The 26,023-nt window shown below is 38.1% G+C and overlaps 3 protein-coding genes and 1 non-coding gene across 5 annotated transcripts; 3 read left to right on the forward strand and 1 right to left on the reverse strand.

Annotated features, from left to right (window-relative positions):
• Window positions 1–445: 445 nt before the first annotated feature.
• LOC121656448 lies at window positions 446–9,729 on the forward strand. Its single transcript, XM_042011439.1, has 5 exons — window positions 446–602; window positions 7,503–7,669; window positions 7,991–8,055; window positions 8,169–8,370; window positions 9,559–9,729. Exons 1-5 carry the CDS (start codon window positions 446–448, stop codon window positions 9,727–9,729), a joined length of 762 nt encoding a protein of 253 aa, XP_041867373.1.
• trnat-ugu lies at window positions 6,992–7,065 on the forward strand. Its single transcript has one exon. It is a non-coding gene; the product is annotated as a tRNA-Thr (tRNA).
• Window positions 9,730–14,716: 4,987 nt separating the features above from the next.
• LOC121628011 (tektin-2-like) lies at window positions 14,717–18,080 on the reverse strand. 2 transcript variants are annotated; one of them, XM_041966904.1, is made up of 9 exons: window positions 17,939–18,080; window positions 16,923–17,088; window positions 16,617–16,742; window positions 16,308–16,519; window positions 15,835–16,087; window positions 15,611–15,718; window positions 15,369–15,512; window positions 15,093–15,172; window positions 14,717–14,986 (listed from the first exon to the last, which is right to left on the reverse strand). In XM_041966904.1, the coding sequence occupies exons 1-9, from the start codon at window positions 17,941–17,943 to the stop codon at window positions 14,752–14,754; spliced, it is 1,329 nt and encodes a 442-aa protein (XP_041822838.1). In that variant the 5' UTR covers window positions 17,944–18,080; the 3' UTR covers window positions 14,717–14,751. The 2 variants fall into 2 exon arrangements, with proteins under 2 accessions (XP_041822838.1, XP_041822837.1); XM_041966903.1 differs by having other exon boundaries at window positions 15,369–15,533.
• Window positions 18,081–19,836: 1,756 nt separating this feature from the next.
• si:ch211-171h4.3 (serine/threonine-protein kinase SBK1) lies at window positions 19,837–26,023 on the forward strand. The gene is made up of 5 exons (XM_042012522.1): window positions 19,837–20,083; window positions 24,282–24,426; window positions 24,516–24,718; window positions 24,813–24,974; window positions 25,089–26,023. The coding sequence occupies exons 1-5, from the start codon at window positions 20,078–20,080 to the stop codon at window positions 25,713–25,715; spliced, it is 1,143 nt and encodes a 380-aa protein (XP_041868456.1). The 5' UTR covers window positions 19,837–20,077; the 3' UTR covers window positions 25,716–26,023.

Consider the following 26,023-nt stretch of genomic DNA (forward strand, 5'->3'; position numbering starts at 1 on the left):
GCTGAGAGATGTTTCAGACCACATATTAGACTTCCTTGTTCCATCTGAAGGCACCAGCAAGGAATGTTTGCATTGCCGCTACAGAGTTTTGTACATGAAAGTAAAGCTGGAAGTGCTTGTGTTTACTGTGGACTTTAAGCCTGCAAAATGTTCACTGGCATAAAACCATCATTCTTATTTCTTGTGTAGTTTTCAACCACAAAAAGAGCAGATAAAAAGATTTTGAGATGCTTCTAAAGTTTTTTTTTTTGGAAATGAGCCATTATTGTTCATATTTTCACCTGTGCTCCAGTTATTATCCCATTTTATCATCTGTTGCTTATTACTTGACTCTTTTGGCTTTGTGTTCTATTACATAACACTCATATGACATGAAAGACACATTTAATGGCAAATAAAATGTGATTAGAGAGTAAATCAGGAGAAAGTGCAGCAAAGATGAAAAATGTGTAATGTTGCAGACAGTGATGTCATCACTGCACATCACCAGTACACTTACTGTAATGGAGGGAGCACACTCACTGTTTGGGGTCAGAATGATGATGTTTTCAGAGCTGGGGTGAGTCAGCACCAGGCCAGTTTACCCCCAGGGACTCAATGTGGTACTGTACTGAAGTAGCTAAGAAGCTTTGGTTTTAGCTATACTTCATTTTAACTGTGATTTCATGAGTCATCTGTACCCCATGATGGTTTAATATGTACAATGTAGCCTTGGCTACTTTTGTGGGGCATTACTAAAGTGCAGTAGTGGGTAAATAAAGGCACATTTTTTCTGGAGGACACTGTTCAGATATCCTCATCCTGGGCTGTTGATGCCATCATCAGGCTTAACAAAGTATAAGGAAACAATTATAATATAATTGTAATATAAGAAGTTGCAGAAATTCCCATTTTCTAAATAGCATGCCTGATGGTTTTGGATTATGTTCCTTTTTTCTGTGGAACTACAAGTTTCACCACATTTTTCTTGCATGGAAAATCAGTTAAAGTTGAGTTTCCTATTTCATGTAACATGTCCTTGTTTGTTGTTCCTTGTCAATGTTAGGGTGTTTAAGATGTCAGATCCAACAAGTTAGTGCTAGAAAGTCTCTTATCAGATGATTAACCTCAAAAAATTGAAGGGACACACAACAAAACACACTATTTCTCTATAAATTTTTGTATAACCAAAACTGAATGTGTTAGATTTCAAACATGCCAAAACCTGATCTTGTTCAAATCATAACCTTTTCTCTCTGGTTATTTTTTTTATAATTAAAGACATGCTTTCTTTCAGATTTCAATCTGTATATTTTACATAACAGCTTATTATGTGCTATTAATTATCATTAATAGAGTTATTATTGCAAACAAACAGTTGCTGTCTCACTTACAAAGGGAATTATCGGGCCTCTTTAGCTGGTTAATGCTCAGCTGTATATTTACCAGCTAGTACTGGTACTGGTGCCTGTCTGCAGTTTGGTGATGAGCAGAGGGTTCACTCCTGCAGGTTATTGTTTAAAACAGCCACTAACGTTCAGAGGTTGCCAGCTACTATACATAACAAAATCTTAAGGATCAAAAAAAGTTCAGATGAGAGGAATTGTGAATTTTTTATTTCATTTATACTCTCTTCAAATTGTGTTTTTGAACTTTTGCAGCATTTTTCAGCTCAGAATGAAAAAAAACTGATCATGAAAGTGAAACCTCACATTTGTGGTTCACCAGGTTTCCCAAAGTTAACAGAGCACCTGTTTAGAAGTTCATTAGGAATCCTTGAGAGCAAAAGTAAAGCAAGCAGAGGAAGTAAGGCGTTTACTGAGTACACAGGAAACTTGTGTTTGTCTGACGCAGCCAAAAAAAAAAAAAAAAAAAAAAAGGGGGTGTGCACAGAGTCAAACAGAAACCGTGGAAGTGGGTGATTATGTGAGACACTGCTCACACTTGTTGATGTTTCATGCGTGAGTGAATGTGTTCTGACAAAATGGCCTGGTAAATACTTCAAAGATGGCCCATTCACTTTACTTCTGAAGCAACTTTTGCTGTGAGCTGTAATGCTGTCACATCTGTTTACTTTGCCAGATACATGACTGTATGCTGCACTGCCGGTGGATGTTTTTCTTTTTGCTTTGACCCAGACTTTTTTCTGATTCCTTCCTCAGTAATTTTCCAACAGCCAAATGAACTTTTTCCAACTTTCCAGCATGTGTCCGTAGCTAAATGAAGCCTGTTATTGTGTGTGTGACGACCATGATGCAACAACTGATAACAGATAGCTTTGCACTTATTCATTGCAGAAGCTTAATAGAAAACGTGTTTGTAATGAAACATTTGTCATTCAAGCCACTGATATTCAGTTTAAACTTTGCTCCACAAAATGCAGAGACAATTTGGTTTAACTAAATCACCTGATTAATGCAAGCAGACAGATATCATAAAAGGTTAAAGGTTTAATTTCCAGACATTTTCTCACCCCAACTCGTCACACAGGCCAGATAGTACCATGTTTGTCTGAAAGTTAACGTCTGACTCATACTGAGAAATACAGGTGTCAATATTTCATAACTCTCTCTAAGGGAATTGTTTTTTCAGTCATGCAGCACCCTTTTTCAAGTCTTATGAGGCTAAAAGAGCAAACATATAAACATAGCATTATATAAGAAAGGAGATACAGTAGTTTATTAAAAGAAGGCACAGTGATGCTACATAATGTCTGAGCCAGTGGACTTTCAGCCACAATGAACCCATTACAAGATAGGAGAAATTGTTATTGAACTAACCAACATGTCAGGCTGTCTAATTATCAATGAACACTAATAAAAACTAATAAATACAAGTTGATACATTAAATAAATATTATTTATGTTTTATAGTACCTTATAAAAAACAAGCTACAGAAACACTGCTATCTAATACAACACAGGCTTCAGTAGTAGGATTTTCCTAAACCAGAAATTACCATATGATTACATCAGAAGGCTTCTAATGAAATTTCTATGAATTTTATTTATCTGGTTTTCAAAAAGTCCACATTAAGTGTAGAAAAAGTATAAAGAGTCCATATATGCACTCTTTCAGGTGATTAAATTCCCCAGGACTTTACACATTTCTTCTTTTTCTTTGGTTTAGGTTTGGTTTAGGAAAAGTTAATGGCTACTTGGGATAAAATGGACACTTTTCACATCTTCTGCCACTATAATAGGATAATCATTTTTAGGTTAGGTTAATACAGAAACTTTCACTTGGATCTATTTGGAAGTTCCGATGGCTAGAATATTATGCGTGAATTGGTACAAATGCTTTTGGTTGTTAACTGTGCTTAAAAAGCTGTGTTTTATTACAGTTTGTTGAGTTTATTATCCAATGGAGTTGCTTTTAGTTCAAGAAATAACATGATATTTTGTCTGGTTTTCCAGGTTTTGTGTCCAAATTTTGTATTGAATTTTTTTTGTTCATTTAGCTCAGTAGTGTAAAAAATCTGTTGGACCTTTTGCAAAAGCAGATCACATCATTTAAGGCTTATTGTGCTTTTCCATCTATTACTGCATGCAGTCCACACTTTTATCAAGTTATATATTTTATCAGGTCCAACAAATTTCTACAGTAATTTGTAAGAGAAAAGCAGATTAATGGAGCACAATGCGTGAGCCTGTGCAACATGACTCTACACAATTCTTCATAAACAACAAATTCCTGGATGTAAAGGATTACCTTTCCAAATTTATAACATTTAAATGTGAGTTTTGTGTGGAAGTTGATTTTTTACTCATCCCCAAGCCTCTCATGTGCTACCATGCACCCAAACCTAATAATTCAACACTAAATCAGCCCATTCTGAAACACCATCTCAGTACAATCTAGCATTATCTGCCAGCTTACAAACCTGTAGTCCATCTGGCTGCTGCAGTTCTGCTATACTTTCGTCTTGCTGGTAAAATCCGGATGTGAAATCTGACACTGATGAGACATCTAGTAAGATGTGCTAAAGGTCACAGACAAAGTAGGCCAAGAGTGAAACAGCTGCTGGGTCAGTTTGTTAATAAAGAAAAACAAGGAAGTTAATTTCTATAAATCTCTGCTGTGATGAATCAATGGCTCATATTAAGTCAAATTTAAGAAGTTTGTGAACATACAGAAGCTTAATGGATCTTTTACAAATGTCATAACAAAGCATAAAGCTTGAGGAATTGGTTCCACAAAGCATTAAATATTCGGAGATGAACTGAAGGAAGAAAAGCCTTTAATTTAATGGGAATACAATGATGTGACACAAATAAGACCATGCAATTTTTTTTTCCAAGGTTAATGTCAAAAGTGTGAAAAAAGCGCCTGTTTTTCTTCACTGTTGAACTCTGACCTTTATATAAACTCATAAAGTGAATGTTAGTGCCTGAGTGGTAGCAAAACATGTTTAAAGCGCCCACACACTCCAGACAAAGTGGATGTTTTCTTTTTTTCTAAAAAGTGCAGCCCGAGGCGTCGGTCTGCTGATGTCACCACAGAGAGATTAAGTCAGAGTCAGACCTCATAGCCAGCTTCCCCTTTCTTTTCCAACTGGAGGCCCAGAGCAGGCAGGGTAGAAAAAAAGAAAAACACTGCATTCCTTTCATACCTTGCCCATGATCTAACACACCCAACAGACAGTTCTTTTCTTTGTTACACAGGGTTTGGGGTTTTTGAAGTTGCATAAACTGAAGGTTAATGTGTTTTCAGACATGAATTAATCTTGATCAAAGACAAATAGTCAATGATTAAAAAGGCTGAGGAGACAAAACCCAGAGTCTACAAAGGATCAGAGGGAAATATGTCTCAAAATGATTCTTGCTTTTGTAATTTTTATAATACGAAGACAAGAAGATAGTTTATTTATTTTTAAGAACACTAAGCTTGTATGTTTAAAACAGAATAGTAATATTTTACAGTATTTTCTTAACCTAAACCATGTTGCCTATAAACATAATTTACAAACCTACAAAGAATGATCATTAAGCTTTGTAGTTTGCCTCAGCTCTGTAGCCTCTGAAGCTTAGCCTTTTGGTTTTACTGTCCATCTCATTCACTTTAAATTCACAAGAGCTTATCAAACTAAGTCATGGTCACCTGGTCTAGTGCAACTATGGTCACCAGCCTGCAAAATAAAAACCCTTCCACAGAAAAATGTGTGCAGATTACAATTTGGGATCCTGCAGATTTTCTGCACATCAGCAACCACGCATGGCTTCTGCATGTATAAAACCACATAAAAGCCAGCAGTTTGGAGTTCAAGTCTGCAGCTACTGTGCATGCAGCCCCAAAGACAGAAAAGGGAAAAGAAATAATATGGCCTGAATAAATCAGTGTTGTCTCCACAGTCACTTCCACTGCAGGTGGTAGAAATATTACAGTTGGGAGGAAAGCTCTTCTATTGACCAAATACCTGGAGTAAATTTTTATAATATTGGAGTAATGCAATAATGTTTTAATAAAATCCAACAGGGCAACTTCACAGGTAATGACGAGATTAATGATCTCAAAGACTGAAGTTGAAAAGGTGTGATGCTGCTGTTTCCTGTTAAACTGATTCTGCATTCTCATAAAGATGCCTGTTGCGTCATCTGTTTATCTGATATTTATGTTTCCCAGACGCTACATAAGCATTGATAATGCAGTGACAGTGTCTGTTTCCTCTTCTCACTAACCCACGCTCATTTTGCAGAAAAATGTGCAAACAGGAAGTCAGTATCTGACCTGACTGATGTCTAAGCATTCATTCACACTTGAAAAGATTTAATCTTTAAACCGAAACAAACATATTTTTATCTTTAGAATAGCTGATGTTTAGGCCACAGGAAATCACATTATCTCTAATGACAATTAAATCATATTAAATGTAATTTCCCTTTTTTGTGAGGCTGTGAATCCCCAATGTTGGCACCCTCTAAAAGCACAAGTTTCTTTGATTTAAGTGCTATTAAACATTGTGATCAAACTACAGTGCAAAAGTAAACAATAATAAGTAACTACGCTAAAAAAGTACTGCTGGGCCCTGTGGAGCCTTTCTCATTCACAGTATCCAGTGAAGTGTTAAGCAGCTCAGTGTCACAGCAACTCATTCCAGACCAGTGCTGGAAAGTCAAACCTTTGCTCATTGCAGATGGCATATGTGGATGTGTTAATTGTCTTGCAGATTCTTGTCAGTCTTTTCTAGCCCTCCATCTGCACCATTGTTCCCCATGAAGTGAAGCCAATAGAACTACATAATCTGTAGGATAGAAAAGGAGCAAGCCCAACCTAACTGAACTCCAAGTCCACCAGCCCTTGGTTGAACTGCTGGACATTAATCAGTACCACTGACATGGGCAAGCTTGGCAGAGTACAACACCCTCCAGAAAGAAGTCAAACTTTCAGATGACAATGCAAATGTCATGCCAAATTGTCAGAAACCAAATGAGCAGTAGCAAAATGCCCAACATCCCATGCTATTAAATCACATCCAACAGGACACAGTGAAGGACCATGTCATAAACTTTCCTCATTAGCACAAAACACACGTAGACTTGTTGGGAATATTCTCAAGCGGCGTCCATTACCAATGCAAGATGAAGTAGCTGGTTTATTCCTCCAAGGCTAGATCGAAAGTGATATTGCACCTAAATAATCCCAGTATTGACTTTTGGCCAGACTCAATCCTCAGGTGTGCTGGAATTGACATTCCAAAGGATGGTACAACATCCTTTTACACCTCGACTGGAGGAAACCTTACCATCCCTTCTAGTATCAACTTTTTCATCAAATTTTTCATGGCAAGATTTTTGGTGCATTCTACCCTCCTGTTATGATAAATAGCCAGAGTGCATCTTTATTCCTCATTGATCTCAAGAAAAAGCAGAAAAAATGGGCTCTTAGTAACTGATTATTGGAAATGTCACTCTTCATAGATCATCTGTCAAAGGTCACAATCCTCATTTTATAAAAAATCCTAAAAGTCCATAAAAAGATGCCAGTTGCTGTGGTACAGGTAGTGCTGTGTGCAGGTGCTGTGGCTTAGTTGGTCAAAGCGCCTGTCTTGTAAACAGGAGATCCTGGATTAAAATCCCAGCAGTGCCTTGCATGTGGAAAAAATGGGATAATATCCCTTAATGCTCCTCTGGCCCCTGCTTACAGTTATGGCAGACAAATGGCTTCTTTACAGCCATGACAAACACAGACAGAAACATTCACAGGAGCTACATGCAACTGCTTTGAGACTAATCATGTGGTCATGAGGTTAAGAAATCAAAACAAGTATCCATCCAGTTACGTGGTTTTGTGTCTGAATCACACACAGCGGCTCTGGGCCAAAGAGGAGGGAGGGAATCTATGCTGTAATGCTTGTGAATGAGCCTGTAGACATCTGTTGTGGGACTGTGTGCAACAATTACAGCTAAATCTTAGATCACATGTTGTTTCACTGAAGGGTTAGCATTTGTTTATTGTGACACTTGTATAAGCTCAAAGCATGATTCTGTGACTTAATTTTTTGTATTGTTTTCTTTTCTTTGCAGTAATTCACAAGTCCACGTCTTGTCTATTCCACCTGCTGCTGTTGACTGAGCTGTTGGTCCATTCCTCATCTCATCCCGTCCACAGTTCGCCCACGTGTAGAGATTTTATCTCAATGAACCATCAGATTCACAGTTTGGCGAACTTATCCAAAAAACTCCATGATTTGGTGAGATTTCACTTATTATTTTAATCTTTTAGATTTTTATTGATGGAGCAATTAAGCAACAAAAGGATGAACATTTCCCATCTAGGTTTTGAGGAAATGTCACTTTTCTTTGTCGTTGTAGCTATCATAACAGAGTAGATCAAATTTAAGGTAAATCATTACTAACATGTGGTCAAAGGCAAAGGCAAATTTATTTGTGTAGCACATTTCATGTACAAGACAATTCAGAGTGCTTTACATAAATCATTAGAGCAGGGTGCAAAAAGCATACAAGTGCATTAAAATATTTTTCCACCTTCCCTCTTTTTGTTGTCTTTCCAGTCTGATGATGAACTGAAAAGGATTGCCCCTTTAGAAAACAGACTGGAAAGTCTTCCTAAGTTACCGCATCTAAATGCCATGACCACCCTGAAGGTAACCATTAGTTTTCTGAAATGAAGGAGAAATTAGAATTCTTACATTTAAATATCAGATGAATAGATGGTTAAAAAAAATTCATTCATTCAGCGAATCTGTGTTTTATGTCCTTGCAGGTTGACGAGTTATACTCTCAGTTGTATGTGTACAGCGAGTCCTTCAGATTTCATGTAGACTGGCTAAAAACTGCAAAGGAAAATGACAGTTTGCCCTTTGAAGCAGTTGAGGGCGCCAGCCGTCACCTCAGGCACCTTTCCGACGACTTCCGAAGGTCTCTTCAACATGTAAGTTCAACTTTTATTCCAATTTCCATCTATTCCATTTCATAAAATAACCTTTATAGAAATTAAACTTGAGACAGAATTGTTATAAATTGAAAAACACATTTTGGGCCTTTAAAAAAAGCTCAAGATTTCATCACAGGACAATAAAAAAAGACTATAGATGACGAGAGAAAGTCACAAAGAGAAAAACAGATAAAATGATTGCAAAAGACTTTTAGAAATTTGGTAGAATTATTTAATCTATATTATTTCAGGATAATTCTTGTCTGTAGAACAGCCTGTTTGATTTAGTCCATTTTTGTTTTGATCTTGTTTTTACTTTTTAACTCTGGTGTTTTCTTAATGGGGATCCTCCACATCGGGGGCTATGCCTACCCGATCTGCAGGGTTGTTGCTGTGGGGATCGCCCTGGTCGAGGTGGTTGGGAGAGCCCTGCACACCTGGCTGTGGTGTTGACCCTGGCTTGCCTTGATCTGGGCGGTTCCTGTGGTGACGCCCTCTGTGGTCATTGATGAGGTGGTTCCTGGTGTGGACAGATCCCCCAGGATATAATTTCCTCACCTCAGCGTCAAGCTAGATCTCCAGTTATGTTAAAAAGACAGAAACTAGAAGTTAAAGTTCATGTTTGTGCAGAAGTGGGTGGGGGTGGGATGGGGGTTGTATATGTGCGTTGTGTGTTTGTGAGTGTGATGACGTGTATGAAAAAGAGTAGGATCAGGTGTGTGTTCTTGAACTTTGATGTTTCATACTTGAATGTGTGAAGGTTTGTTTTTCAATGTTAAAAATGTTTTAAATTTATTATGTAAAGCATGTTGCACTGCGTGTGTATGAAAGGTGTTTTATAAATAAATTTTGATTTGACTTGATCATTCTCAATGAACTATAAATAAAAAAATATTTAAGCCTTAATAAGTTCATCTTATTTGGAGAAGACTTCCTAGTTTCTTACTTCTTACTTCTTCTGCCAAAAATAGTAAAAATATTATGACAAAGTGAAAATAACAAGCCAAGAACAGAAGAAAGAAGTAAAATCAGACATTCACTATTATTATTACTATTATTTGTACATTTTAAGTGTAGAGATGAACTGTAGATTAGTTAGGATAATTTTGGGGATTGTTTTTTTTTTTTTTTTGACATCATCTCTTTGTTAAGTTGACTAAACTCTTAATGTTTTGTCTGTTTTAGATCAATCAAGAGGTTCCACAGCTGACGGCTCCCTGCTTCCCTGCCGTGCAAAACACATTCGATGTTAACAGATTCGCCGTAGAAATCTCCGAACGGTTACACGTCTTCTGTCATTTTTTAAAACCTGTGTTACGGTACTTACAAATACAGTCCAACTGCAAAAAACATTAGGGCTACAGTGTAAGCCTTCAGGATGTAAACAGCTCTTTATGTCTACTTGCAAAACCACTGTTGACTTGATGTCTTTTGAGCGATATATGTTTATACTAGTATACTATCTAAGGATAATAAAAATAGCCAGGCTGCAGCTTTAGTGCTAAAACATTGCAACAACAAACTGGATGGATTACTTTTAAATTAGTACAGATAACCCAGTTTCAAGGGTATAAAAAGTATATATTAAAGGTGTAAAATATTTTTTAACTTAATTACTTTAAGAAAAAATAAAACTACTACAGCATTACAATTTTCTCCTGGGATAATATTTATTTTTTTTCATTTAATCTGGCAATGTTGTTTCCCTATAGAAATATTCACTGGTGTTCTTAAAGAAATATCTCGGCAACTGTTTTATGCAGAATTTCACAATGACTGCACAAAAATGCAATAACCGTCGATCCTCTGATTGTCTTCTAACTTCTTCATTGTATCAAAATTTCAGTTAACCTGTTAGTTTATGAGCAAATAGTCTGCCTGTAAACTGACATTTCTTTAGTGACAAAACTTGAGTTTAATGCTAATTAGCTATTTAGCATGCTAACATGCTAGAGGAAAATAGCTAACATAACCTGTTCTGTACAGAACTTGGCAATGTGACATTCCAGTGTCAATTATGCATTAGTGCATCAATTTAATCTATTCTTTTCCACCATTCTTTTGAAGTAACGTTCAAATTTTCAATGCAAAGAATTGGCGGCAAAACTAACATTAGCTTGTGTTGATACTAACGCTTGTGTTGGCCTTGCAGCTGTAGAAACTTACCTGCATCTAAGGTGGCCAAACATGCTAAGAAACATCTATGGAAATAAGCTCTCTGTATATCCATTTCTTTGAATTTTATAGAGTCTCACTTCACAGTGTTAATATTTTTAACGAAATTCACTCCTACCATCTAGTTAGTTTATCTATGTAAGAACTTCTATCCAACTGATTTTGCAGCCAAGTTTCATGAGCAAAAGAATACTGTGACAAGTCATGCCACACATAGTTGCAAAGCATTGTACATTTTTCTATGTGTCATTGGAGTCTAATTACTCTGAATGGATGAAATTCTGCAGCCTAGTGCTGTGAAATAACATAGTCATAAAAACGCAAGTTATGAAACATTTATAGTAATAGTAATTTTGTTGCACTTTTTGTTCCAATGACAATAAAGTTCTATTCTACTCTAAACATATTATAACGTGACAGAATTACACCTTGCCTTGTACTTTTACCCAAACCCTTACCATTTGGAGACTCATTTTAGCGCCAAAACATGTCAAAGGAAAATATTTAAATATGCCTTAATGACAAGAAAAAGTATCCCTGAAGTGGCTTGATGAATACATATCGCCATGAGAATGTGTTGGATATTTCTGAATATTGTTAGATTGTGCCAGCTGTGCAAACGGAAGCTACATTTCGCTGCATTATGCTGCAATGTCAGTTGCCAAGCTCTATTCTGTTCAACCTAAAGCTCTACTGTAAAGCAAGTACGCAGCCTCTCAAAGCTACTAGCATGACTTTCAGTTTTGTTTACACATAGTAGCTCTGATCCGAAACACTTGAAGTATTTTGGGGCTGATTTGGTGCGCTGTTTACAGGAGATTTCTCTTTCATCAGGTTTTCATATAGACTTCTATTTAAATAAAATTCAGAATGTATTATGTTTTTTTCACTTGTGATTTTGCGATAAGAAATGTATGCCACAATTTATATGTAGCCTTTTGAAATGTACTAATACACTGTGTTGATGAACTGTCACCTGTTAGCATCTCCCTATGAGACTGTTTACACTCATAGTGCCTGCAGTGTTGGCCGGCTCGATGAGCTAAATGTCAAGACAACATTTGGAAACATTTTTTCTATTTAGGATGCTAATTATGAGCTTTTTATATTTAAAACATGTTTAGTTTAAGATGCTGGCATCTGACATTTTCTACGCATATTGTGATGTTTAATAATATTAATATAATATAAAAGTGACTTATACAGCCTTATTTATGCATTTTGTATGTCTTTGTTATTGTATGTTTTACATTTTTTTAACTTAAATAAATTTTAGTTTGAAACAGATGTGACTGCTTCATGTGGTTCAACTTTTACTTCTACATTGATCAATAATTTCCTGCCAACTGGAGCCAAGAGAGGCCATGTTTTTAAAAAAAATGGCATTTTCAAAATTAACCTCTTGTCATCTCAAGAGAACAAAATTGATTTTCAAAAGCTAAAACATGTTATGAGAATAGACACATTTTTATCATTTGTGTGTATTTTATCTTGAACTTGCTGAACTCATCTAGTGATGTTGGAAGGAAATATGTTTTATTGCTTGGCCAGGAATTATTTATATCTAGAACGAGATAGTTAGCCTTTTAAAACCTTAGTTCCCCAAACTGGGGGATGTTTAGATAGAATGGTGCCCAAATGGCCATTTTTGAGAACTTGCCTGAACTGTCTGAACGAAAACCTCTTTTTGTTTTGTTCTGCTTCACTTTATCAGATTTGGCCTGAGCAGCAATAATGTTCACGTACTCCACTATGATTTGATAATGGTTTAAAGCTAGAGCTGCATCATTACAATGGGATGTTCATATTCATCCTAAAAAGGTTTGTATTTATTTAATTTTTTTATTTATTTTGTAACACATATACTGATATTTACACATCTTAACAATCTCAGAAGTTTTAACTTGATGCTCCAAAAGTATTATAAATGGACCTTGTCATTGCAGATATTTTTTTATTTCATTATGGGTATGCACTTGTTGTTTTTGTTGTAAACTGTACATCTTTAAATCAGCAGCACTACTGAACTTTGGCACCCCCTAACGACAGCTAATTCAGCCAATTGCTAATTACATCCTGTCTCATCTCTGAGCGCTCCCCAGCGAGGAAAATGCTAGTCCAGCGTTGACTCTTGTCTCACCTCTTTCTCTCTTTCCTCTCCGTGCTTCTCCCAATAATGTCATCATAGGTTTCTTTGCTGAGTCAGCCATGGTCACAATATGCTGTCAGGTGAATTTCAGGGCTGGAACACTAAGATGTGAAGTCTGGATTCTCAGTCCCAGGACATTACAGAACAGTCCCAGGAATGTGGATAAATGCCAGAGTGCTATCAAAACAAAGCATAGAGTTGTAAGGTTAGAAAATGATATAGTTTTGCTTTAAGACCCAGAATTAAATGTTTCTCTCTAATTATAGTCCTGTGCTTGATTGCATATTTTGGGGTTATTGGGTAGGACATAATGTATATATGGTGAGAACTGTAGTTTTTGGGGAACAATAAAGCACTGAAGCTGCCATTAAATGGCATTATCTGTTAGTCATTTTGTTACAAACTATTCAGTTAGGCAAATCCAGCATTATTCATCCCAAAATTAAAATTAAATTAAATTTAATCAAAATTTTCCATGTTACATACATAACATATTTTCTATCTATATCAATAGACAGGCTCAGTTTAAACTCAATAAAACAGCAACAGAAACTGCTGGTAGTTTACTAGGAAATAACACCCGTTATGCTTCAGTGTTACTGTAAATGTCAACATCTAGTTGCTGAAACTGGAAATCCGCACAGCTCACAGGATTACACAGGACCCATCACACATTCTACACTCTGCTTTTGAGTGGCTGTCTTCAGTCTGCAGGCTGTGTTGTCCATGCAGCAGACCACAGAAGAGAAGGTCCGCCTTTTCTCCCCAACGCAGTCCAACTTGAACACTGACTGCACTCTGTTCAGATATCACACTCCGGTACATAGTACGTCATCTTAAGCACAGAGTGCTCTCATACTGACAGCTGCTGGCATGGTTTTATTCTGATTTTAGCACTTTCTTTATGCTTTAAGCACTGTGTATCTCCTTATGTTGTCTGTGCTTTTAAGGATGCCGCTCCTTATGACTTATAAAATTGCCCCTCTGGGATAAAAGAAATATTGAGCTGAAATTGAAATGCAAACACAACTCTGTCCAAGCACAGCTTAGAAACACACAAGCAGGACGTACAGGCCGCTGCTGTTCACATGTGAACTTGAGTAACACAGAGTCACTTGCATAATGTCGGCTTGTTGACATGTGGCCTCAGACAAATGTTCTCACACACAGACAGATTTTTTTATCCTAACTAATGCCGACCTCTGGGGAAAGACTTGTACAGTATGTGTGGACTGTGGTCACTGTTCCTCTGGGTGTGAGAGGAAAATCCTTTGACTGATTGTTGAGTGAAAGTGGGATAGAAGGACTGAAAGATCAACAGCTTAAAACCGATTACATAAGTGGCACCGTGGCATTTTAAAACCTTCCATTCGAGAAAAACCAATCTAATAATAGACTAAAATGAATTCTTGAAGTTTAAATTTGCATCATTAACCGACGCTACTTTTTTTTAGTTGCTCATAGAGTTTCAATTAACTGGACTTCTTCCTGTTGCAGATTACACTGTTTACTGGAGTTTACTGGTGCCTGTTCTACTATAACTGCAGAAAAAAGTAACAATCAAGAATAAAAAAGATATTATGCTTTACATGAGTCACTATTAAAGATTTGTGTGTATGCTAAACAATTAATATCTGGTAACTATGCGCTGCACCAACTTAACAGAAAGACAAAAATATTACAAACTAGAAGAACTTGGAGATGCAGACTCTGCCAAAGCCATTGTACTTTATTTTGCCAGTGATTGTGGGCATTTTTTTAAGTTAGAAACTCTAATGGCAAAATCATACCTATCTCCTCATAGTAAAGCATTCTTAAAAAGAATCCTGGATCCAGGTGGTAATCTGGATCACCCCCAAAATCTAATCACATGTTCCTTATTCTATTTCTGATATTCCTGAAATTTTCATTAAAATCCATCCATAACATTTTAAATTAGACAGGCTTTATTTCTGGGCAAAGAATGTATTCAAACATCTGAAAGTACACATTAAAAAAACCAACATAAGTATGCTCATATGTATTTTAATGAAAGTAACAACACATGGAGAAGACTACACGCGCCAGCAGATTGCTAATGCACTGCACTGTTGATTGTTGTGAGTGTGGGTGCTGTTTGTAGCTGCTTGTGGCATAGCCTTGTTAGCAAGGACCACAGCGTTGTCAAGGGCAGGCAGAAAGCTCTGGTGCAGGTTATAGCATCTCTGCTGCACCTGCAGGGTACGATCATTTTGGACTAGTTTGTTGTCCAGAATTACCAGGTGCTTCTGTTCAAGCTCAAGATCTTTTCTACAAATTAAAAACAACAGGGATCAGTCAGTGGGGTGAAAGTCTACAGCCATAGCTAGTCTAGAGTGCAAACAGTGTGACCCTTTATGTAAGTGGGCAGACTTACTGGGCGCGCTTCAGCGCAGAGAAAAATCTGTCTGTCATTTTTGCCAGGTCCCATCTCTCTCGGGTGAGACTGATATGAGGCTGTAGAAGCAACACAAAAAAAGTTAGACCATGGTAGATTTCTGTGATCACTCAGAACACTGTTTTTGTTTTTGTTGTTGTTTTTTTTTGTGTGTGTTTTTGTTTTTTTTTAACTTTCAAACACTAAATGGATGTCTGCTGCATCCCCCCTGAAGTGCTCCAGTCCAGTTGCAACCATATTCATTGTAGGACTTACGTGGTCCCGGCAGAGCTCATATCTGGGTCTCTGGTTGAGCATTTCCAGGCAGTGGGTGGCCTGATCCAACCTGGAATCACAGTTCCTGATCTGACTTGTCATTATCTGTATGTATTTTGTCAGATCAGATATCTCATTCTGGATCTGAGGGTTTGAAAACACATACTAAATGAATAATCAGAATTAAAAGTCATTCTAAAGCTAGAAACTGTGTAAAGCGTTGTTTAATCCAGTGGACTGACCCTTTGCCTCTCCCAGTTCAGTGTTTCATTGTCCCTGGTCAGCTCATGGATCTTCCTCCTCAGAGAGCTCTGTGTGCTGCGGCGTAGGTTCTCTTGGGTGTTTTTTAGCTGTAGTGGTAAATTAGAAAAGCATACAAGTGTGGAAATGTTGATATATTCAGTAGTGATTGCCCAAAAATAGATTAAAAACCCAAATCTTGGAATACAGAAAAGCATTGCCTTACATTAACCAGAAATAATTGCAAGTTCCTCCTGAACAATGACGACCCCTTAAATAGGTCATTCGCTGTCAGCCTCAGGGTTTTGCAGTGAGAGTGCCAATCATCATGGCTTACATGGGTGGGCTTGCTTTGAGTAGCAGGCAGCTGGAAACATGGCATGTTAGGGCCATCAGTGATGCATTTCTTGGTGAGTTTGATGGTTTCACATTTGTCCTGAAAATCTCCCAGAAGCTGATGGCGGATTTTCTGCAGAGAACTGGACAAAGGCAGATTATATGTTAATGTGGAATGTTTTCATGTCACAAAATATTATTTAGCAACATCTGATCATCTGCTGGATCCATATGGGCTTTCGTTTAACACACTTCAGTTAAAGTAGCCTAAAACCAAAAATGGTAAATGAAATATCATCACATTGTTCAGGATGATTCTATGAGAAATAAACAATGATCTAGACATTTATTTGTCTGCCAGACCTTAGCTTGTCAAGCAGGACATAAGTATGGTTTTGAAGCAGCTCTCTGCTCTCGCTGGTCAACTGCTCTTCTTTCTTCAGGTCAGAAAGGACCGGGTCTTGTCTCGGGCCAAGACTTGATGAGCTCAAGCTGCCACTGAGTGCCACACAGTCACTCATGAGGTGACTGTACACCTGCGTCTCATGAAGACAGTGCTCAACAACATCTTTCATCTGCAGATAAAAAACAGTAGCAATGAAGTCAAAATTAACAAATTGAAAAAGGTGTTTACTTTTCTAAAAATTAACCTTTAAATGTTAATGCATGTACCTGTTCCACAGCAGAAATTTCTTGGTCCACTTGGCTAATGCACTCAGAGATGTGGGTCTTCCACTGACTGACCTCCATGAGTCGAGATCTGAGGTGCCCCACGGTGTGGTGAATGACAGAAGGGATCTGCATGAAAGAGGCAAAACTTAATTTACCAGAAATCCCTCACAGAGAATAGATCTAACAAATGTAGTAAAAAGACAAAGAAATAGTAATTAAATCAAATGGATGGATCCCCAAATCAAACCTTTCATTTAAAGATATTGTATTAGAAATTGGGTGTTAGGATCAGTAGATGAGAAATACCTGAGAATCATCATAAATAAAGGCAGAGACGATTTTGTTATCGACCGTCTGCACTTGGTTTCTCTGACGCTTTGGCCTGTTGGGCAGTAGATATTGGTCTGGCAGGGCAGTCGGGGTCAGTCTGTTCCTTGACTTCAGCAGGTCCTCATGAATTACACAACCTTGCCTGACAGTACAACAAAACATTTAAGATGCAATGAAAGGAATTAGAATAATTATCTTTTGATATTTTTGATTTTACAATACCGTGAATGTTTTCTTAATAGCTCCATGAAAAAATTAGAAGCACTCACAGAGTGCAGACCTCTGCCAAGAACCAACCCCCCCAAATATTTGGAAGGACTCTGAGTTCTTTGACACGTATGATGGCTGCTACCCAGCTTCACACCTTTCTGTGCTTTTGTGTCTTTTTGATAGCGTGAAGATCAATCTCTCGTTATCTGTGGAACAACCATGTTCATGGCAGCCACCCACAACACAACTTTTCAGCATATTTAGAGGAAACTACGAAAATCAAAGAAAAATCAATGAGGATCAACGGTAAAAATTCAGTGGTGTTACACTTTAGCATTGATTTGTTCTCACTGCTGAAAGACCCGGACGTGGCAAAGTTTATCAATTTTTCTGGATGTTTGCACCTGCCCTGCACCTGTAAGGAATACTTAAAAAAATCCAGGATCCCCTCAGTGACCAAGATCATCCCCAAACTCTAATCATTGTCCCATTTTGACTTCCTGAAGATTTTATCAAAATGCAACCGTTACTTTTTGAGTTATCTTGCTAACAAACAGACAAACAAACCAACACTGCCGAGGTTATGTTTAAGATATATAGTACATATACACACACACACACATATATATTTATATATATATAGATATATATATATATCTATATATATATATGTTTGTGTGTGCGTGTGTGTGTGTGCGTGTGTATACATTTGTACATATCTTTGTCTAAAGACATTAATTCATTTATAAGCCTCGATATTGATACTGAATACTTTTACTCACCACATTTTTGTTGTTTGAAATGAGTTGGATCAAAATTAATGAGGTTAGAGTAGGTAGAAACAAAAACTGGCTCTCAGCTCAAGTGACAGGAGAAAAGAGAAATCTTTTCGAGAAGTTAACTGAATATATAGAATGTGTTGGCTGTCACCGAGGCAGCTGGAATTATATTAACAACCAGCTCAATTACACAAAGAACATGGAACCCTAATGCAGTCACCATGGATACTCTTCTATTTACATACAAATATACATACATGACTTGATATAACATCACAGCCCTTTAGCCTTTACATAACATAACTAAAACTAGAAGCTAAGCCATTGTACATTTTTTTTTTTTTTTTTTTTTTTTGCCAATGACTGTCGGCATGATGCCCCATTTTATTGATTTATGTTTGTTTCCTCTGCATTTTGTAGAAAATGGTTGAACGAACAGAAAAAGTTTATGTAGCCTATTACTGAAAGAAAACTGCAACAGACACTTCATCCTATTCTACATGGGGGCTGTATATTCCAGCTAGACCCAGCACAAGGCATTAGCTAACTAAATCCCCATTTTCACCAACAGGCCCAGATTGTGTTTTTTTTTTTTTTTTTTTTTTTTTTTCAGAGGAAAAAATTGGGAAGTGTACCAGAATGTCCTACCTGAACCGTCCCACTTTTATGGAACCCTTACGCTGGGGTCTCAATCTTACCAACCCAACATAAAAGTTCGGAACTTGACTTATTGCAGTCCATTGATTGGTTGAAAAAGTCATCACTTCCTGTTTGACTGTGCACTAAGAACAAAGCAGCAAAAGCTTCATGTTTAAATACACGATGGATTTAATGTTGTTTAAAGATACATGCCAAGAAGAAAGAAAACAAACTGCTGGATGTCCACCATTCTGCTCCCTGGTTTCTGTGTCACATTCTTCATTATAGTTCATGGCAGGTGTTGCACCACTCTGACATCACGTTATTATGCATCTATTGTTATACAGCTTATACGCTGTCTACTGGGTAAAGGAATGACTGGCTGTGAAAACATAGCAGAGATCACGATTTACTGAACGAAACTGCACCCAAACCATTCCATACCAACCCGGATCTGCTGGTGGAAACGGGGCTTGCGGAGCTGCTTGGGGCCCCAACATCACCAGGAAGCCCTAAGAGTGCTTAAAATGTCAAGTTACCTTAATTTTTTTTTTAAATATTACAAAAATATAATTGAATAATATAGACAAAATGATAATACACACAATAACTTAATTTTTTTTACTCTTCTTACTATTGTTATTTCAACCAGTGGTCGACTTTTCTGACAAATTCTGCTAAGGACCCCAGAAAGGCTTGGGCCCGCCCTGACAACAACCTCTGCAAAAGACCCAATTGTGTTGCAAGCCCCAAAGAAAAAAAATAAATGTCAAACTATTTTATCCATTAGCACAAATTTGTTGACTTGCTTCTGCTTTGGCCCCATAAAGGTTTAGGCCAGTGTTGATTTCAGCTCCCAGAGGGTAAGAGGTGGGGTACACATTAGCCAGGTCACCAGTCAATCACGGGGCAAACATAAAGAAAAATCTGACAAACAAAGATGCATGCTCAATCAATAGAGTAAATTAAGAATTTAATCTAACATGCATGTTCTGCTGTTTTGCTATTTTAACTCCTTTTATTGTGACGTTGAAACTCAATGTTCAAAACACTCACTGTGGGAACTGAAAATAGAGAAGTAACTAATAAAGAAGTGGGGATGCCTCACATCAGTCAGAGACACATGAAACTGAACCCAAATGAAAGACCTACTGTAACACAAACTCTCTTACACACACACACATAAACATGAATGACAGCCTCTGCCCTGCAAGACAGCAGCAGCATGGGGAGGAGTGGAAGTGAGGACAGAACATTTTGGGATCAAAGCTGCAGCTGCAGAAGACATGAAATCCTGCGCTGAGTTGGTCGGACGATCTGGAAGCTGCAGACCACATCAGAACCCCGACTGTAGCGGAGTCAGAGCTCACACTTCTGTACTGCAGGTGGAAAGAAGACTCGGTGAGGAGGATTTTCTGACCTGGGCACCTGCTGAATGAAGAGTAGGACAGAGATTTATGACAAACTTCTAACTGAGGAAAAACACCTCCGACCTGCAACAAAATGACAGTAGGTTGAAGCAGGAATTCCCTCACTGATCCAAAACCAGCATGAGGAATGTTTTCACAAGCTTAAGGGACATTTCATCAATTTTATTTAAAGATATTACATTATTTGTCTCACTGTTTCTGTAATAAGGATGCTAATAGTTTGGGTTTATTCTGAATTAAGTCTTTACGCGTTTACAAAGTTTAGTGAAATATAATTTGTTGACTTTTTAGTTTTGCCAACATTTAGAAATGGGGAGTGTTTATCCGGATAATCAAAACAAACTTTGAAGACAAGAATTTCTGCATATTGCATTAACTAATTATAGTTATTTGTGTGTGTGTGTGTGTGTGTGTGTGTGTGTGTGTGTGTGTGTGTGTGTGTGTGTGTGTGTGTGTGTGTGTGTGTGTGTGTGTGTGTGTGTGTGTGTGAAATAAAATCTAAAAACATCTTATTGCTTTCGCACATATTAACTGTAATAATCTAATAATTGGATACTATGGGAAAAAGGTTCCTATCAAAAACAACAGGAATAACTGTTATTATATAATTAAATAGAAAGAATTTTAGATCTTGGTCAGAAGCTTTTTATTTACTAAAAATAATATATTTTTTTCTTTCTTTTTGAGCCGGGTTGACTTCTTGATGAATGCTGCTGCAGAAAGGAGGGCGTATGTTCAAAACAAACCTCTGAGTTCATGACACACTCGCATAGACAAAACATCTTGTCATTCATCACTCCAGCATTTGTGGCCTGAGAGATTCATTCCCATGTAGAGAACCAGACTATTAATCACTGACAAACACACACCGGTTAACTCCAGTGTTGTGTGTCTAATGTAATATGGGCATTCAGCTGCTCTCCCAGTTGATGGTGTTAGAGAGTTTGATCTTATATAGCTGAGACTAGTGCCTCCTCAGCCTCGTCGTCTCACACTACTAAATCTGACCAAGTGTGAGCATGTCAGCTATGCAGCTCACTGAATATCCTCCCAGTCGTACTACATGGCTCTGGGGATTTCACTGTCGCTGTTTACTAACTTTTCATTTTCTTTCCACTTATCTCTGCAACCCCTAAAGCCAATGTTCACTTGAAATGTTCAGAATATAAATTAAACCATGACAAAATAACCTCATTGAAGCTACAGCTGTGTTTCTACTATTATATTTAAGATTGCCTACAACTTGGGCCAATAATTACTATGAAACACCCTTTAGATATAATAATAGTAATAATAGATGACTGTAGTAGCTTAGGAGGAAGAGCAGTTGTCTTCCAGCCCGAAGGTTGGTGGATCAATTCCAGGCTGCCCTGACTACATGCCAAAGTGTCCTTGCAAGACACTTAACCCCAAGTTACCTCTCGATGTGTGTGAATGTAACAGGTAGTGTAAGACAAGAACCTTAATCTCAGGCCCTGAGCATGCAACAACTGGTATTTTGATAACTGCTGGTGTTTATATATATATATATATATATATATATATATATAGACAGTCCAGATTTCATGCATGGACACATGAGAAAAAAAATACTTTAAACCTAGATTTAAAAGTTTAATCTTCCCCTTGTTTACTTGATTATCACCTTGGTTTAGCACCATAAATATGACCAAAATCAATTATTTACATTGGAATGGCAGCCAAGATAACACTAGAGCTTTATATGCTAACAGCACTTCTTACATAAACGTGCACTTAAGCAGTGAGTAATGCAGAAATCAGAACATGTTTTATAGAGAACAGTGCTGCAAGTAACACTCCAGCAACAGAAAGTCCAGTGTCAGAATCACCAACTTTGAACCAGACCTGGTCAGATATTGAATTGGTGCACTGAGGAATGATGAGAAGGCCATCGTTGTTGGCGACCACTAAAAGGAAGAAACTGTGTGTGATGTGTGTGTGTCGGGTGGGGGGGGACATATAAACTGTGTTTATATGTTTTCATGTGGGCAGATAATTTTGTGTACAAAGCACTGCAATGAATAAGATTTTCTTTTGAGGGACAGAGAAGGGAAAACCCCCTTTTCAAAAATATCTATGTTAGTGTACTTACCCTTGGTCAGTTCTAAGTAACTCAGTAATTAGAGCATGAAAGACTTCAGTTTCCACTTGGAGCAGCCATTGTACATACATTATACTGTGTCTGCTCACACAGGATGGTGCAGAAGGAGGAGGAGGAGGGTGCAATGTCCAAAACAGTAACAGAAAATCTAAAGCCGTTGCCAGAACCAGCAAAAGAGTTAATATAAAACCTTTGTTCATTAACATTTGCAAACTAACTTGTTTAATTCTAGCCAGAAACATTTTTAAGAGATTACAGTAATATTTAATGGCAAAAAAATCCAGACAGATGGTCAGAAAATCCAAAATGCTGTGAGTCAGTACTTTAGAAGCTTGTGTGAACAAAGACTGACTGAGGACTTCATTGTCTGTGTGCACCCTGTTCATCGCTCCAGAACAGCTCTACAGCTCATTAGGGTTGTTCTCTAATGAGCTGAGCTGCCGCCTGTCTGGATCTATAAGGCGACACCTAATCCCCGCTCGGGTCCAGCTGTAGTGGAAACATCAACAGACGACACAAAGATCGACGTGTGTGTGTGTGTGACAGGATTTCACGAGGCTATTAACAGACATGTTTATTTCTGCGGCTAAGTGTTGTCAGCGTTGCCTTGGCGACAATAATTGATGCAACAGTTGTGTTACATTCTCAAACGCAACAAGGGATTAAATTCAGATGGTAAACATGGTAATAAAAACAACATCAGCATCCTGGTTCTGAGTCTTAATGATGTCTCTTTTAAAGAGAGTTAGGGATTATTGTTTAGTGATTGATGTCAGTAAGAGACAGGCCAGTAAACCTGCACACCTGACCCTGCCACGATACCAGCAGGTTCAGTAACCAGGTAACAGGTGTTTTTACATTTCAAACCAAAAAATGTGATGCCAGTTTCTGGGTCACTAGAACCGTGTCGTGTTTTACACGTGTTTGACTACCAAAACTTGCAAGATTATATAAATTGTTTGTTTTTCTACATCCATGCTTCGGATTTTTAGGTTTAGTTTGATTCATGGTAGAATAACAGAGAGTTGCATGTAATTCAATCATGATTCACTCTTTATCTTTAAAAATCTGTAAAAGGCTCCACGTGACCATTATGAAGGATTCTATCAAAGCTATTTCTAAACAGTCTTGTGCCAAATTTTCGTCACCCGCATCTGCATCTGCAGACCGATCGATTCTGTTTTTATTGCGCTTTGAGTCTGTTGTGCAACCAGTTCTTACATATCTCCATTTAATCAGCCTTCCGTCCTGTTACTTTTCCACTTTTGACTGAACTGTGTGTTTCATGTGAGATTGGTCGTAGTCACAAATTGTTTCTTTAATAAATGACGCTCTTATAACAGTGGGAACTTGTGTTATATGAGGAGTTGTTTTCTCAGAAAACATTCCAGGAATTAGTTGAAATGACAGAATGTTATTTTTATTAATAATATGCAACTATAATAAAGATAATTATCAGAATTTATTGGGTTATGGAGAAGGGAAGATTTGTTGTATTTCTTTCTTTTTCTTGTTGCCCTTTGTTCAAATAAACTGTCAAATCAAATTAAAGTTATTACACCACTTCCTGCCACTAATTCAAATAGCTACAGCCACTAATATTGTATGAGTTATTGTGGTTAGTACTTTGTTATGATTAGAACAGCTGTGTACAGAACTGCGCTGGACACATGCCCATCCAAGCAAGCTGCTGAGAGAAATAAAGCTCACATGTTGCTGAAGCAGGAAGTCAAAAGTAAACGATGGTTTTTCAGGATAACTAAAATTAAAAAAGACAGAAGGATGTGTTTTATTATTATTCACAGCAGTTTGGTAGTATAAAAACTCCCAAAAGATTTAACTATTTCTGTCTGGCTAGTACAGAAACACAGAAGCTACACAGATGATTTCAGAGGGGATGAACATTTAGAAGTTACTCTTGTGGGCGAGACCTGTGGTAGGTGCACATAAATGGCCAAACTTAATAAAACCATGTTAGAAGTCCAACATAAAATCTGTTAATTTGAAGAGGTGGAGCTATGGGGAAGAAAGAAGCAGGCCAAGCAGGTTTGAGGTGAACTGTTGTTTGTGTACTTTGAATATTTCTTTCCCAGATCTATCAAGTCTTGTACTCCACGCAAACCCTAATCAGACTTGTGCAACATTGTGTGTCCAGGCTGCCACAAAGCTTCTGGATGAGATGTGCCATTTGACGGCCCAATCTCTAACACAGATGGACACATCGGAGCACTTCAAGCTCATTAAACTGCTAGGTGAAGGCTCATATGGAAAAGTCATGCTGGCTGTACACAAGAAGAGAGGTAAGGAAGTTAATGTGACCTTTGTGGCCAAATGGGGCCAAAATAAAACCAAAAATTGCACATTATCATCTTTCCTTCTGATTCATCAGGGACTCCAATGGCTTTAAAGTTCTTCCCTCGTGAATCCACCTCACTTTTCTCCTTCCTGAGGGAGTATAACCTCTCTCTGTCGTTCTGCACCCACCCATCCCTGACCAGAGCTCTGGGAATCGTCTACTCAACACCTTCACACTACATTTTCGCTCAGCAAGCCAGCCTCTTTGGTGATCTCTACGATGTCATCATACCTGAGGTCTGCAGACATGTGGGCTGAGGTGTTCTGAATAATGTTGCTTAGTTAGATAATGATGAAGTGTAAAGACTAATCAATTACATTTCTTCTGCAGGTGGGTGTGGAGGAGAACTGTTGCCAACGGGTGGTGTCCCAGTTGTGTGGTGCTCTGTCCCACTTACACTCCCTCGGATTTGTCCACAGAGATCTCAAACCAGAGAACGTCTTCCTGTGTGACTCAGCTTGCCGATGGGTCAAACTGGGAGACTTTGGCATGGTCAGCATAAAAAACTTTAATTCAGCAGTCAAAATATGGCATCTCTGAGTTTACAGCAATAACATTTTTTTTACCTTGAGATAAAGTGGTGCACTGATTAATATTTACCCCCAGGTGAAAGCCAAAGGAACCAGGATCCCAGAGGTCTGGTACAGCTCCCCTTACTGCACCCCTGAGGCTGAGATGGCTCGAGGAAATGAGGACAGCTGGAGCGGCAATAATGATGACAATTGTTGCTTTAATCATGACAGGGAGAAGAAGAAGAGAGTTTGGGTGTTTGTGGAGCCCAGTACAGACAGCTGGGCGCTGGGCGTCCTGACGTACGCCATGCTGACCGGCAGTCACCCCTGGGCGGAGACAGCCAGCGACTGCCACGCATACCTGAAATACCAAGAATGGTTTGACCAGGCCAATGGCCCCAAAGACGAACTAGATGTGTGGATGGACCCACACACAGAGAACACAAAGGATGTCACTGATCTACATGAAGCAGGACAAAAGGGCTGCCCCCCCGTAGCGCCTCAGTTTGCGTGTTTCACTGAGTTGGCCTGCTCCTTCTTCCAGTCACTCCTCAACCCGAGACCACAACTTCGAGGACGGCCTGAAGATGCACTGAGTTACCTCGGAGGGGACTGGATAATAGAGAAAGAGAGGGTGAGGCTGGAGGAGGAGAGGAACAAGAGTAGCAGGAAGGGTGCTTTCAGATGCATGAAAGAGATGGAGGGGAGAGGAGAGCGATGAGCAAAGATAGGCTCAGTAAGCACACCCTGCAGCCCATCCTGATAAAAAAAAAGAAAAAAAAAAACACATATTCAAGATGTATTTGCACATACTAAAACTGGTTTCGAGTCTTGTCATTTTCAGTTTTGTTTTTATTTTACTTCCTGTTCCCTACTTCCAGTAATCATTTGTCACACCTGCTTCTCGTTTTGTAATCAGTCCCTCAGATGCTCCAGCTTTTACTTTGTCCTCTGCTAGCTCCTTGTGTGGGTTAGCTGTGTCATCTTTAGTTGTGTCTTTTGTTTAATTAAATCTTTGTACTACCTTCA

Source organism: Melanotaenia boesemani, chromosome 17 (assembly GCF_017639745.1).
Source record: "Melanotaenia boesemani isolate fMelBoe1 chromosome 17, fMelBoe1.pri, whole genome shotgun sequence".
NCBI classification, from domain to species: Eukaryota; Metazoa; Chordata; class Actinopteri; order Atheriniformes; family Melanotaeniidae; genus Melanotaenia; species Melanotaenia boesemani.